We start from the raw sequence: 14,623 nt of genomic DNA on the forward strand, positions 1-14,623 counted from the left end.
ACATTTATCTGACGAAATAGGAATTGCTCTCACAAAAAAAGCAGCTGTTCTGGCAAAAATAGAAGTAGTCTGGTGAAAAAGGAATTTAAAATGTCATTTATTTTGTCGTGATGCGGATCTACTTTCATTCTCACAAAAAAAATGTTAATGGTTATAGTAAAATTAAACGCCCTTGCTTGAAAACTATCAACTATTACGTTTTGCTGAGAGAGACGGTACAGCTATGGCCACAACTTTTGCATGTGTTTTTTTTTTGGATTCAGACAAAAAAATTAAAAAATAAGCCTAGATTAAAATACTTTCGATATTTTATTTAACATTATGTTATCAAAGAAACTACAGAATGATCTTGCAAAAGTCTACCGGAATCCATAATAGTTGTACAGTAGTATTAAAGTCATGCTGGATTTCAAAATGTCACATTTTTTCATTAAGTATGGAAAACTACAAAGCAGTATGTAATTCAGTATGCTAACATAGCATTATTCCACAGGTTTCATTTGATTTTGTGAAGCAAAATGATTGAATTATATAGGGAGATGCAAAACTTTTGGTCATAGCTATACTGCTAATTCACTGTATTCTAATAGATCAATTACATTTGTACATGCAATACTGGCAAAATACAATAAACACAGCCTCGATTTACGATGGTCTGTACTGTACAGCGAGACGTGTTTATATATTTGATTAAATAATATTAGTGTTATAGTTTATTACATATGACGTAAATTACTGCTTGGAACTTTTTGTCTAAACAAAATCTCCAAAATACACAAACAGCAAATTGCTGTCAGCCAACAGTCTTCTGCCTAATAAAATTCCATCAACTTTTAATATTACTAACGGCTGGTCAAAATTCGGTATTTAATGCTTTTAGGATATTAATTTGTTTAGTTTGTTCACAGAATGATGTTTTCGCTTTGCGTTGTAACGAATGCATTTGTATTGTGGGCTAGCTTTTGAGATGCACTTTTTTAAAGAAACGTTTTCGTACTAACTTTTGTACTTGATAACATTAATTTAAAAACCAAATTGATGCCTATTATTAATATATTTTAATATGCTTTGTGACTAATTTGAACCTATTAATATGTTTCAATAGTAACTAAATCGAGCTATTAATCAAATTGATTCATCTTGTTACACAATTGATTTATTCAAATGTCTGGATATATTGTTACTTGACTGATTACTGTCTTGTTCACAGTCATCTTAAAATAATGTTAGAATATGTGTTGTTGAAAAACAATAGGTCATGAGACACAGGTGCATGACTGAAGGACTAACAATAGTGCTGTAATGTGAATCTATGTCCTAGCATAACTTTCTGTTGTATGGAATTGCAGATGTTCATGGTATAATACAGTCTTTTGCAAGGGAGGAAGGGGTGATGGGCCGACATTAGCATTCATAGTAACATGGATAGGGGGAATGGGAGCACTTTAAAAACAGGACACCCATGTGACAGATGTATGAAACAATGATACTGCCACCTGCAAAAATATATGAGGTACACTGTTATGAAACTGTGCTTACATGGGCGAGTGGAATGTGCTGTGTCATGTCAGTTTGAGGGCAGCACCAACAACACAGATCAACCAAGAGTTTTTCAGTGTCATACTGGATGAGCAACAGAATACAGTTTAATGCGAGGGATGGCCTCACCGTCACAGTTGGCTTGTACACGTTGTTCTGTAATACCATTATGTTCTGTATTCTCCAGTGTTTTAGGTCTATGTTGGCTGATAGCACACACATGCATTCTGTAAATATCCATCCATATGCAGTGTACATGGATGTCTCTTGTGTTATCTGCAGAGAGCTGTATGTTGTTCCTCTTAACTGACAATGGCTGTCTGTGGTTGCATGTTTTGTCTTGCCCATTCCACTGCTTGTAAGATGGTGGGAGGGAATGCAGAGTTAGGGTTAAAAACCCTAACATCGTATTTCCCTACTTTTGTCATTGTAATATTAACTCTAACTGATGCATTAACAAAGTATTTTTGCAAAGAATGTCTGTGTGTCCCCTGGGTCCAGAGAACAATTTATATGGTTTGCAGCCAAACTTACCAGAAGAGAATATAAACTTGTCATTGCACTCTTCTTCCTGTCTGCAGGAGCACATGTAAAACAACATGCCCGGCACCTTCTTCTCTTTCATCACACATTTTGTGGCGTTGTAGTCATCCAGGATAAAGTTGTATAATTTCTTTGCCGGGTCGTGACAAAGCGTTTCCTCAGTCGTGTTTTCATCATCCCTCCTCCTGAAACACAGGTTGAGAGTTACCCGATTCCCTGCCTCTGTTCTGCTGTTTGCCGTTATCCTCCAGGTTGTGTTGCTCCAATATTGAGTAACCCTTTTTTTCTAAATCTGCCTTTAGCTGTATTTGTGCTTGCTTGTAGGAGAAATCTGGAGAACAGCCTTCCTATTTCCACTGAAACGATGTGACAGTGTGACCTTTCAACTCCATTTTAAACAGACTTAGAGTAGGTGGGGTTTGCAGTTAAAAGCTCACATTGTTGCATGATTTCAAGTGATTTTTCAGTGCTGACACTAATAACTCAATATTGGAGCAAGAAAAACTATATAGAATACATATGGAGGCATATTGCTCTAAAAAAAAGGGTGCAACACACCCCACAGGAATTCAGGTTTCCATGATAGATAACAACAAGAAAAGGGTATATGACCAGTCCACAGGACACTTTTCTATAACCTTTATTTTTTACTTGTTTTTAAATACAAGGGAATAAAAACAATTGAAAGCAATAAAGAACTATACAAACTAACAGTACTAATACTTGTTTTAAAAAGAGTTGAGAGATTACCAGATGGACACACAGACTTCTTCTGGCTTCTCACAGATAGAGGTTCTGCTGCAGTTGCTTTGGCATTCTCCCGAGTTGTCGCATGTTGTTGACAACACATCACAAAACTTGCACAGGTTGTTTATTTCGTATCTTTGACCAGAATTCTTCCAATCTAATGAAACAAACAAAAAAAACAAACAATAAAAATAAGCAACACTTGTAATGGTATCCAAATCACCCTATTGAAATACGCTCACCGCTATGCTGGTTCTCGGATTTAAATGAGTGGTGTACTATAGGAAGAGAAAACAGTCATTGTTGCAGGAGGGAGCATGACCTGGATACACAGCAACCTTTACTGGCAAACGCTTCTGAGTAAAAGAGAATAAACCAAATGTATTTAATTGTATAAAAACTAGCGGAATTATGTATTGGAATATATTGCTGCAGTACAGACATCAGGAAGTACAGCAAAGGTCAAGTTATGGGCAGGGTGCGATTACGATTTGTGGGTGGGTGGGGGGGGGGGGGGGGGTTGGTACCAACAATAGGTCCCCTGACGTTTTCAGTTGTCATCCCGGGGGTGGGGGGATAAATTTAAAGATTTTCAATTTAAAAATGACTTTCTTCATTGTAAATTTATAAATGTACGCTGCATCATTTGTGTGCAAACTGACTTAAAAAATGCTTGATCTAGCACTTCAGACCGTAAGATCAGTAGCACATTGAATTAACATGATTTATTTTTTTAAAAATGAATGAGGGTTGGTTTCACTAGAGTCGGATCATGAAGTTCGGCTGTATAATCAGTATAATCAGGCTCAGATTCCACTAGCCCGTCATTGCCATCCAACAGTAGTGCTGTATGCACCGTAGCAAGGCAAACTGACCAATGAAAATCAACTATGTCAGTTACTGTTTTTCAAACTGTTCTTTTTTATTATCATTGGAAGTGCATAATATACTAAAGTAAAAACGATATGAAGACAGGACACTAAAAATCCATAGTAGCTTTTTTTAAACAGTCCAAGAGCCAAACACTGAAACTTTTACCCACCAAGTTACCCATGTGTCATCCGCTGAGCAGAGTGGAAAAAAAGGCCAAGATTAACAATAATTAACTTCTGTTAATTAGCTGTAACAGCTATAAGCTGTTAAAACATGTATGTTGTATTATGTTCCATTTATTTGTGTTACACTGTGTGCAGCTATCAACGAGGTTATGTGCAACAATGCAAGTAATTGTCATGAGTGAGTTTTAACATTATTTTAGTTGCTGTAAGCACAGGTATTTTTTGTCTTTTTTGTCTTTTGATACCATATCCATAAAAATAATAATAACAACTCCATTTATCCTGCATGATGACAGATTTGGAAAATGTGTGATTGCTAAAGATTTTTTTAACAGTTGATTCGATATAAATAAGTAACTTTGTGATTCTCTTAACTGTATAAATTGTGTACTACAGATGTATCAAGGCTAACCCTAACCCTAACCCTAACCCTAATCCCCCGCCACCCCATCTGGAAATGTGCCAAATCTCACCCTGGATATGTTTTTTTTTTTCAAAACACTGCAGAAACACTTTACAAACTATTGCCTGGGTCAGAGACAGTCTACTTTGTTAAATAATGCCTACTGCTTTGTTCGTCTTTAACCTAAGCTATGTATAATATAAGGACAACTGAACTTGTAACCTGCTAGTTTGTGACATTCTGCCACATTCAAGAAGCGTATAGTAATTATTTTAGGAGAAATTATCATCCTGACCTACAACCTCATGCATGTACATAATTTAAAAAAGACACCAACAAACAGTTTCCATCATATATCCCCAGATTCTGATATAACTAGTACTGAATAATGTCCTAACCGAGTTTCATCACAATTCAACATACACTTTCTACTGAAAATATTTGCAAAGTATACACAAGAGGTATTTTCTGCATGGAAACTTATCACAGTGACCTCGCATTCCATTTTTTAAATTTTGGTCAACCACTAACATGCCATGACTGCATTTGGATGTACTAAACCCAAACACACACCATATTGTTTACTGGGAACTCTAGACAACCAAACTCAAACAGTATACATTGTCTGAAGCCGCAGACCTGGAGGGGCTTAGCTGGTTCAGACCACATTTAATCCTCTTGTTTCCATAAGACAAGCCACCAACGGAGGCCCTGTAGTGGGTTTAGTGCAACATAAGACATCACAATGACCAAACCATAGCCCTAGACACAATTTGAGGCCGTAGACAGTCAATAGAGGTCACTTTGATCCCCCAATTCAACGTCAATAATATAGAAACCTGTTCATTTTATTTCTGTGTAATGAGGGGTTATTCAAAATCCAAAACTGCACATTAGCAAACATAAATAACAAAAAACATTATTGTGTTCATCATGGAGGATAATATTTTCTGCATTTTAATTGTTTAGGTGTTTCTTGCTGGAGGTAGAGTGAGAGAGACTGCAGTGCATGTACAGTATATGAAATGGTGAGAGAACTGAGGAGGGAGTACAATATTACATTTCACCACAAATATCTATCCAGAATTGAATCATTACCTTTTTTATATATGTGTCTATGTTTACTTTTTTTTTGGTTTGTTTACATAAGCACAGCAAAATGCAAGATTTGACTTAGGGAAGTTGTTTATTTTTTTGCAATTTGATAAGATAATCATATCCTTTTAGTTCTAGATCCATTTGTCTGCCGGTTAGAAGCTGTAGTTCAGGCAAGAAAAGGATTTTAAGGTACCTCTTTTTCCTGACACACTTCACAACTATATATTTTAGAAGGGAAATACTCTAATAATACAAGCACTTATGTTACTTATAATGAGAATTCTGAAATAATGTAGGTTTTGCCTGACACAGAAAACATTAACTTACATCCTCATGTTACTTTTGGTCAACAAACAGGGAGATAGTGTGGCATACAAGTAGCATTGTTCTACATGCTTTATGTGAATAACTACCAAATATGAACGGAAATGTTACTTTTAAATTTGATTTGGTGAAAGAAGTTTTTTTTAAAAGCATTGACTCATTAAAAACCTGGCTAGTGATAAACAATTACCAAGACAGTGCTCTCAAAACTACATTTAAAAAAGCAGGAAAAATGTAATACGGTCAAATTACAAAAAGCATAAAGTTAATAATGAAAAAATAATATTATTTGTAAATATGATCAACTCCAATGCAATAACCTTAAAGAGTAATTTGGTATTTGAAATAGCACTTGTTTACATTCATTTTGTATAATTTTCTGTTTCAATCATCACATCCTGGTGACTATAAAAATAAAAAAAAAGTTTAAAGCACTTCTTTGGCTTCTCAAAATTATGTATTTGGTACACCTGATACCAAATACCAAATTTGTGTGGCAATCTGGTATTTCATATTCATGCATTCCCTACATCAACTAGCAGCAGATCTTCAAGTTTGATCACTTTTTTCTGCAGATCTTCTCTTGGTAGAGCCTGCACCAATCAGATGGAAACACTGTCTTCGCTAGTTAACTGTGGTATTTCTACCTCTCATGCAAGACAGACTTTCAAAAACCTGTGATATGTAGACATGGGCTGAATAATTGACTGATTAATTTGCTAAGCTACCAGCACAACTTACACATTTTCTGTAATACTGTATATAAAAGCTACAAATCCCGGCTGCTGGTTTCTGTTTCAGAGTTTCAATCACACAGATGTGACAGGACAGGAGGGGCTGATAAAAAAAAAAAAAAAGACTAGCTAGCAGATGCTAAGAAGGCAGATACCCAAAAGTGACGACCATATCATTCTGGGGGAAAGACTATGACAGGAAGTACATTCTCCTGCACATTTGCTTAGTAGGAGGTAAGACTACTCGGACACACTGTAAAAACTTTTTCCTGCTCAAGAGAAGGCCCTCTTGTGTATCTGCATCTGTGGAGGGTCTGTATGGAGTCGACAAAAAAGTTTTTTTTCAAATATAACTGTTATAGAGTTAGAAGAGTACTCTGTAGAATGCACAAAAGGGAACAGGATTTATTTTTATAATTACTTAATTACTGACTTTTCATGAGATGCTTTGTCTGAGGAAGTATTATTTTAGCATGACATATTTTCAATGTACTTTTAAAACATAGGTTTGCTCAAACTGGATAAATTAATTTTAAAAAAAAAAGATAACTGACCTAGCAACATGTGTAAACAAGCAGTAGCTATTGTTTTTTCTTTGGGGTTGACTCTCTAATCAAGGGAGTCAAACCCCTGGTTTACTCCACACTAATCCTTCTTTCCCAGTTGTACTGACTCCAGGGTTTATATCACAAGACTTTTTTCAAAATGTAATCTGGACAACAGTGATCCAGATTTTGCAACCCTGTATTTTGTGATCGAGATTCCTTTAAAAAAAAAAAAAAAAAACTAATTTCGGAATTAGAATTATTTGTAATCTGGATAAAAGTAATCCAGCAGTGACATTTTCTAAGAAAAAAATATAAAAATGATCCAGATAAAAGTAATCTCGATCACAAAATATAGGATTCAAAATGCAGATCAGTTTGATCCAGATTACAAGTTTTTGCAAATTTTGAAAAACCAGCCCCGGGATTGCTTAATCTACAGCCACATGTGACTCACCAGAAGTACTTTCCTTTGGTCAGCTGTTTTTACTATAAACTATGAGATAACCACAAACTTTTATCGCAATTAACTTTCAAAGAGTATGTATTGTGTTATTTCTTGAATTCAGATAAACAAGTAATTAACACAGAAACATGACACTATGAAGGCTATTAAAAAAAAAGTCAAAACAATTCTGGCTACAGCAGTATGCTTGTGTCCTATGCTTTGTTAAATTTAAAAGTTAACAGATTGTTATTTATTAAAGTATTTATACATCAGGATGCATTGCTATACCTCTTCAATCTGGAATGTAGTGTTTAAAGCTTATAAGACAAAGCAGTGATTTTAGTTATCTACACAGTAGTGGATCTATTAATACAGTCAGTGTTTTCCCACAGAGGTGATTTATTAACCCACTTAGAAAAATCCTGGTCATACATTTTTATAAATTGATCCTATAAAATGCACTGAATAAAAACAAAACCTTTAAAAGGTTAAAATCTTGGAAAGGTGCTGCAGGCTTAGCCTCAGACAAGTTTACTGAGCCCCTGCCTCTTGAAGACATGAATAATGAACTAACCGCAGCTCAGAATAATACCAGTGGACTGACTGGCTGTCCCCTGCCAAATGGGACATTTCTGCAGCCTTCAACTGCTTCTTTTAAACCAGTTTTACCCTAGAGAACTCAGGAAGATGCGCTTCCATTAGACATGGGCATTCCTATTTATTGTTTCAGCGGGTAGTTTTACATGGAAACAATTCCCACAGTCACATTCACTCTCTGAAAAGCCTGGAAGTTGACAAACTAAAACAGCTGCTGTTCGTTCTGGTCGTATCAGTTCAGTTTGCGTTTCCCAAGGACACATGCTCCTGCTCCATTCACACATGATAAGAGACTTTGAATAGACCACACAGGTATACAGCTACTGCATGTGGTTGCAGATAAACCTTGAATAATGAACTAATCACTTACTACCAGTTAAGACCTTCAATAAATAGCAGTACTGTGCAACTTTAATGACATACTCCCATACGGTTACCATTCAATTGTTGCCGTAGAGAGGAGGTGGGGATGGCAGAGCTAAAAAAAAAAAAAATAAATGTCATAGACTTGATTGGAATTTGAAAGGCTGGTCAGTCCCGGCACTTAAGGTTCTCCAAAAATGGTTAAAGCCAGGCAAAGGCAGATTTAGAGAAATCATAATAACCCAATACTGGAGCATTTAGAATGCTTGCAAACTGACATTTAAAATGACATTTGATGCTCCTAACTGTACTTAATCGTGCCACAGTTTCAGTAAGGTTGGTTGACACCTCATATGTCCAGCAGGAAAGGGACTTTCTCTGCTCAGCAAATTAAGCATGGGCAGCTTATATCGGTCAACCAACATAATAGACAACCAACTGAAGAGGACTGCTCTGTTGTGTTGTATCTTTAAAGGCTTTTCAAAGTGAAGGAAATGTTTTAGTGAAACTGAAAAATTCTACTGCACAGTATACCTGTAAGGGATACAGTTATAAAGTTACTGAAGCTAATATATGGTATGACAATGGAGTGTGCTCAAACTTTATTTAAAGTTAGAGGAGGTTATTTTAATAATCTTAAACATTCACCACTATAAAGATTATTAAAAGAGAAAGTTTTGAATGAGCTTGAGCGTCTCTTTAGATACAGCCAGCAAAGTTTTTATTATATAAAAAAAAAAGAAAAAAGAAAAGAAAAATACACTTAATTTCATTAAAAAAAAAATCTGGAGAGGCTTAAACAATTAAACAGGAAACCCTCTAAAGGTCCCACATTCCAAATAGTATTTTACTAAAGATTTAACCACAAACGTACTATTTATGAGGCTCTTCCATTGATTAAAATACTTTGAATCATTTATAATTTCTTGACGTATTGTAAACCACTGTATTTACCTAGTGTATGATAAAACTAAATGATTGAAATAAATACAAAAGTAAAATATAAAATGATACTTTTTAATTGAAATGTGTGCGACAGTTTAAACGATAAACGACACAGCAGAATGTTTAATCTATTAAAAAAAAAATTGACTTCTAAAATGTGTTGCTTAAACAGATTATGTTGTACAACTACATTTTCCTGATATGTAATACTTGTTACAGTGCCTGCTTGTTTACTATCCTATTATATAATTCTCTTTTCAGAAGCACATTTTGTAGGGAAGCATGGCAAACAATGATCTATGTAGAAACAATAATAGAAATGAATACAGACATACAAGTTTAAAGTTTTGTAAATAGGTCTCATTATGTTACTTTCCACCTGGTTTAGGTTTTTTTTACGTAACTACAGTACTTCTCCCCAGCAGTAAGTTTCTAAATATTTATTTTATGAACATTTTCTTTTTTACCCCATTACATACAGAACATCTATGAATATTGTATTGACAAGGCCCTCCTGTGAAGCTTACTTAGCAGAAGACTTTCCAAGGCCTCACCTTTCTTTATATTTTTCAAGGTTCAACTCAAATCAGGTAGAATGTCATTGTTTTTTACTCACTAAGTCTTTTAACAACAGCAAAAAAAAAAAAAAAAAAAAAAAAAACATTTTAAGATCTGTATATTTATTAGAAACCAAGTGTGCTTTCACTACTGAGTACAGTAATGGTTTGTTTTAAGTGTATGTAACTAAAATGTGGTTTCCTATTGAATTCATATACATAAACATTATCAATGATGCATTTGCAACTTATTCCTATGCATCAGTGCAGCTGTGCTATTTTAAGTTAAGGGTTATTGAGTGTGCAATGTATCATGACTTGATGTTTACATCATTAAACTGAATTCAATGTGAAAATGTCCATATACTTTACATTTCAATTAATGGCACCATACATTCTGAGAAAGCATAGTACACTACTGAGAAAAATTCTGAAAATTAAAAAATAATAAAGAAATGTCAGTAAAATTATCCCCTCTGTATGTAAAAGTATGTAGTCCACTTGACCAACATAAGCTGTGTGAGAGCTGAGATTCAGCAGCAATCACTGGAAAGCAGAGAATCTCAGGGACTTCACAACAGTCCCTCAGAAAAGAGGCTAGAGGCTAAAGAGTAAAATGTTCAGTAGTTGACCTTATAAGTAGCTGCCTGTGTAACTTTGCACCCTAAGCCACTTTTGCAAAAGCTCACCTACTTAGCTGATCAGGACTACTAATGTAAGTGACTGTAGTTTAGCATATCTGCTACAGCCTAAAATAAATAATAGAGTCAGGGATAACGTGGGGTTGGCTAACCTATAATTGCAGCTTGGTTAATGATCAGACAATGAAAAGGAAGACAGTGATCCCCCTGGTTCTCATGAGACTGCCTGTCTGGACTTGAACTGTAGCATTTCTAGTTTGGAAGGCTGGAGTGCGCCCTGCTCATGGCATGTGGGCTCAAGATATGATCTGCTCATGCTTGTTCCAACCTCCCTTTAGAAAGGCTATCCTGTCTGCAGTGTCTACCTGCTATCTGCTTGAATGTTTTATGAAGTGTGCCTGACCCCTTTTTAAACTGTGCACTGTAACAGGAAAGAGCCAAAGGTTACTTATTTCCTTGCCATAACATACCTTAGGAGGGCCAACTGCAGGTAAAACAAAAGCTCTATACAGTAACAGCTGTGAAAACCAATAAGTTTTCGAGATATGTCAAAACATAACCCCAAAATTGTAAACCCCTCACGTACCAGTGACCTGGTTAATTTGACGGAAGTTTTTGTTGTCAGGGAAGTTTTTACAAAGTCAAGACGATGAAACGCAGTTTTTTTTTTTTTTTTTTTTTTTTTAAAAACCATTTGGATATTACAGGTCACTCAATTCTACTGACCCCTTCCTTTGGTGGTTTAATTTAGTTCTGAGTGAGTGGACAGCAATCAACATTAGTACAGTAGTAATGGGACTGGGATCTCTGCTCATTTTTAAATGAAGATTCATATTTTGTAACTGATGCATTCTGCACCAATTCCTCACACTAGGGTGCAATTTATAAATCAGTTTAGGTCCTTTGCGGATAACCCTAATGTACTCAGATAGCATAAATATAAAAACAACAAGGCCATGGCGTGCAGTACACAAAGCCATGACTCTGAAAGACATGCACATTAGACAGCAAGTGGCAAATTAAATGTTCACATCACTTACATTCAGATACTGTTGCACAAGAAAAATATAGTATAAAATATACTATAAAAATTACAATTAACATAATCAGACCAATCAATACCCATCAACTTCTTAACAGCACTTTTTACAATGAGGCATTGTAACTCTACATCTTTTTGTCTCTAATCGTTGTCCATATACAAAGAGAAGGAAAAGTGATACATTTTGTTGGACTAACTAAACAGTAATTAATCACAAGCTTTCCATATTCAGGGGTCTATGCTTCAGGTGAAAGTAGAGAAGAGAGATTGGTGTTTACATTTAAACGTGACCTCAGAACTTTAAGAAGGGCCCATTTTGAATCACTACAATTGTAATACTGTAAGGAAAAATCGTGTAGAAAAAAGAAATTCAGGAGTGTGGCTACACAATAAACAATGCCAATAACAAAAAAATAAATAACCCGTAGTGATTCAAAATGGGTTATTTTTGTTCAGATGCCATCTTTGAATGTAAACATCAATTTCTATTTTCTACTTTCACCTAAATTGAAAGCTTGTGATTAGTCCAAAAGGTATCACTTATTTGACTATTATCTTTAATAAAACCCTCAACAAATTGCTACTGTAATACACGTACACTTTAGTTTCCAGTCCCACAGTACAGCTGACACTTTCTCATGTAGGTTAGCAAAGGAATGCGTGTTGCCTCCTTGAGTTCTGGCTTTTATCCCCGAACCTAGATGTTTATAGTCTGAGAGGGATAATTTAGTGTACAGTCCTGGTATCTTAGTATTCTTTCAAAATCACGTATACTGCAACTACCTAAGGGTAAGAACTACTGTAAGTACAGTGAACAAATAAAACGTTTTTTGCTGACGTCCATTTGTAACAACCTGGTATGACAACTTTGATTTCAGTCATCGCTAAACAGTACATATTGATAACAGTATTTTGAAACAAAACATGACCTAAGCAATATACTTTAAATAGCCATTTGCAAACACTTAAATCAGAAGTTAGACGAGCACCGAAACTATTTTTTCACCTGCTACACACTTAGTTATATGGCATTGTGATAAATTCCTATGAATGATTATGACATTTGAGAAATAAGTAAATCTTTAGACGTGATAATTCTATTCTGCTGTTAGTTATAGTATTGTTTTGTTAATGTTAACCATAAAACAGTCTACCCACCGTCACGTTTGTCTTAAAAATAAATAAATACATACATAAATAAATAAATAAATAAATAAACAGAAGTAAAAGCTCACCCATGCCATGTAGTAAAGACGGGCAAGCAAAGACTGTCAAACTGCACAAGAAAACGTGAAACCAAAATGGATTCATTGAAAATCCGGTAATTTCTTTACTCGATCTTCATAAAAAATTTGATGGAAATAGAGAAAAAAAAGTTCCCCAAATGATGTCTTAAGTTAGGCAGTTTGACTTTCTCGCAGTAAATATAGCCTTCAGCATAAACACTCAATTCCTTGCTGCCTCAGTGCAGCTTTCAAAATACGCCAAATCCTGGCTTAATATGAGTCAGTGTTCTTCAGCGAAACAGGAAATCTTTCAAAAAAGGGCTGGGCTACTTTTTTTTTTTTTTTTTAACACTCCCTCCCTCGCAAACCCGTGTTCTGCTCGTGAAGCCAAGACAAGCTCGTAATGATAACCTTTCTTGAAAGTTCAAATACTATTTTACAATTTTCCAAGAATACGCGCTCACTTCAAAGTAAGTACAGTGCCAAGAGTTTGTTTTTTTTTTTTTTTTTTTTTTTTTTTTTTTCAGGCTGCTTGTGGGACTGGCATATCTTGTCCCACAATCTGGAACATTTGGAACAATCTTGACTCATCTTTTTTGTTAGAAGAAAAATAATAAAGCAACATATTTACAATTTACAAAATATAAACATTACACAAAGTACAGTCATTTATAAATAGTCATTACAGTCTCAAAATGTAAGATTGTATTTAAGTTACTGTAATTCTGCATTCTGACTTTCTTTTTTTCTTTTGCAGAATTTCTTTGTTAAGGTAAAGAATTCACAATTGAGCAAAAATGAAACTGCTTAATACAGCACTCTCAGCAGAACTTTTGCTCCTTTGCATTTCAGCCCTCAAACTTCCAAACCTTTCTTCTCATATGCAAGACTTTGGTGTAGTTAGGTTTATGTCCAGTCATTTTCTAAAATTATAATTGTACTCTTAAGAATAATGTACGCCATAATACATTGTTATATTCCCAATTATCTGCACATGCTTGTGAACAGCCTAAAAGGGTTGTAAGAGCTAGCAATTTATGCTTGTTTTCATTTCATGAAATTCTGTAACTTGAATTTATAATGCAAATAACAGAACTAATTATACACTGTCTCAGTAATTAATGGCCTGAGTTGAGGCCCTGGGTTTGTTTTTAGAAAACTCCATTTAGAAAGATGGAGACACACTGTGAGGTATGGAGAGGGAATGTTTGGGGTCTCTCGTAGAATAAACCTTTTGTGTCCAGGTATAGGCAGGTTAAAATAAATAAATAATAACAGAAGAAAATAGAACATTAAGTTTATTTTTGTATATTTTACACTAGAACTAATCTAGTGAATCATTTTGTGTAAACTATTTTTTTTTTTTAAGTCTTTAGCTAACTTACATTTGTAGTTACTTTTTTTCTTTGATACTTTTTCCTTTTTGGCTGTTCATGTTTTTTGTGCATTAGTATTCTTTATTCTGGATTATTGGATTTCCCTTTTCTGGATGGGATTGTTTTGTTGGTGCTGTTTGTTTAAACACTCTAACCAGTTCCGTTTTAATTCTGGACTATATCAAAACGGGTGAGATCAACCAGCATTATATTTCTATTTTTGTTATTTTTACCTTTATGGAAGTCGTACAAATGATTATTTGAAATTGAGGTACTATCTGATTCCAAATGATTTGGCTGTGTATAGTATGCTACTTCAGTGTTCTCTCTTAACCTGGATATTTAACAAACCTTGAACTTTGGACTTTTTGGGTTAATTTTTTTGTTTATGTATTTTTTATTTTTTGGAAATGTAACCAGTTATGCCATTATTGTTC

The 14,623-nt window shown here is 34.7% G+C and overlaps 1 protein-coding gene across 3 annotated transcripts in view; it reads right to left on the minus strand.

The window, feature by feature from the left end:
• LOC121314717 (TGF-beta receptor type-2-like) overlaps window positions 1-13,095 on the minus strand; it is a 38,332-nt gene extending 25,237 nt beyond the window's left edge. The window contains exons 1-3 of one of the 3 annotated variants that reach the window (XM_041248287.1): window positions 12,820-13,095; window positions 2,833-2,986; window positions 2,074-2,267 (exon numbers count right to left, since the gene is read on the minus strand). In XM_041248287.1, coding sequence (XP_041104221.1) covers window positions 2,074-2,267; window positions 2,833-2,986; window positions 12,820-12,895 — 424 coding nt within the window. In that variant the 5' untranslated portion in view covers window positions 12,896-13,095. Of the gene's footprint in view, window positions 1-2,073; window positions 2,268-2,832; window positions 2,987-8,406; window positions 8,495-12,819 lie in introns of those variants that run through there. The other 2 variants (XM_041248286.1, XM_041248288.1) reach the window with 2 other exon arrangements.
• Window positions 13,096-14,623: the final 1,528 nt, after the last annotated feature.

This window comes from Polyodon spathula, chromosome 4, assembly GCF_017654505.1.
Source record: "Polyodon spathula isolate WHYD16114869_AA chromosome 4, ASM1765450v1, whole genome shotgun sequence".
NCBI lineage: Eukaryota > Metazoa > Chordata > Actinopteri > Acipenseriformes > Polyodontidae > Polyodon > Polyodon spathula.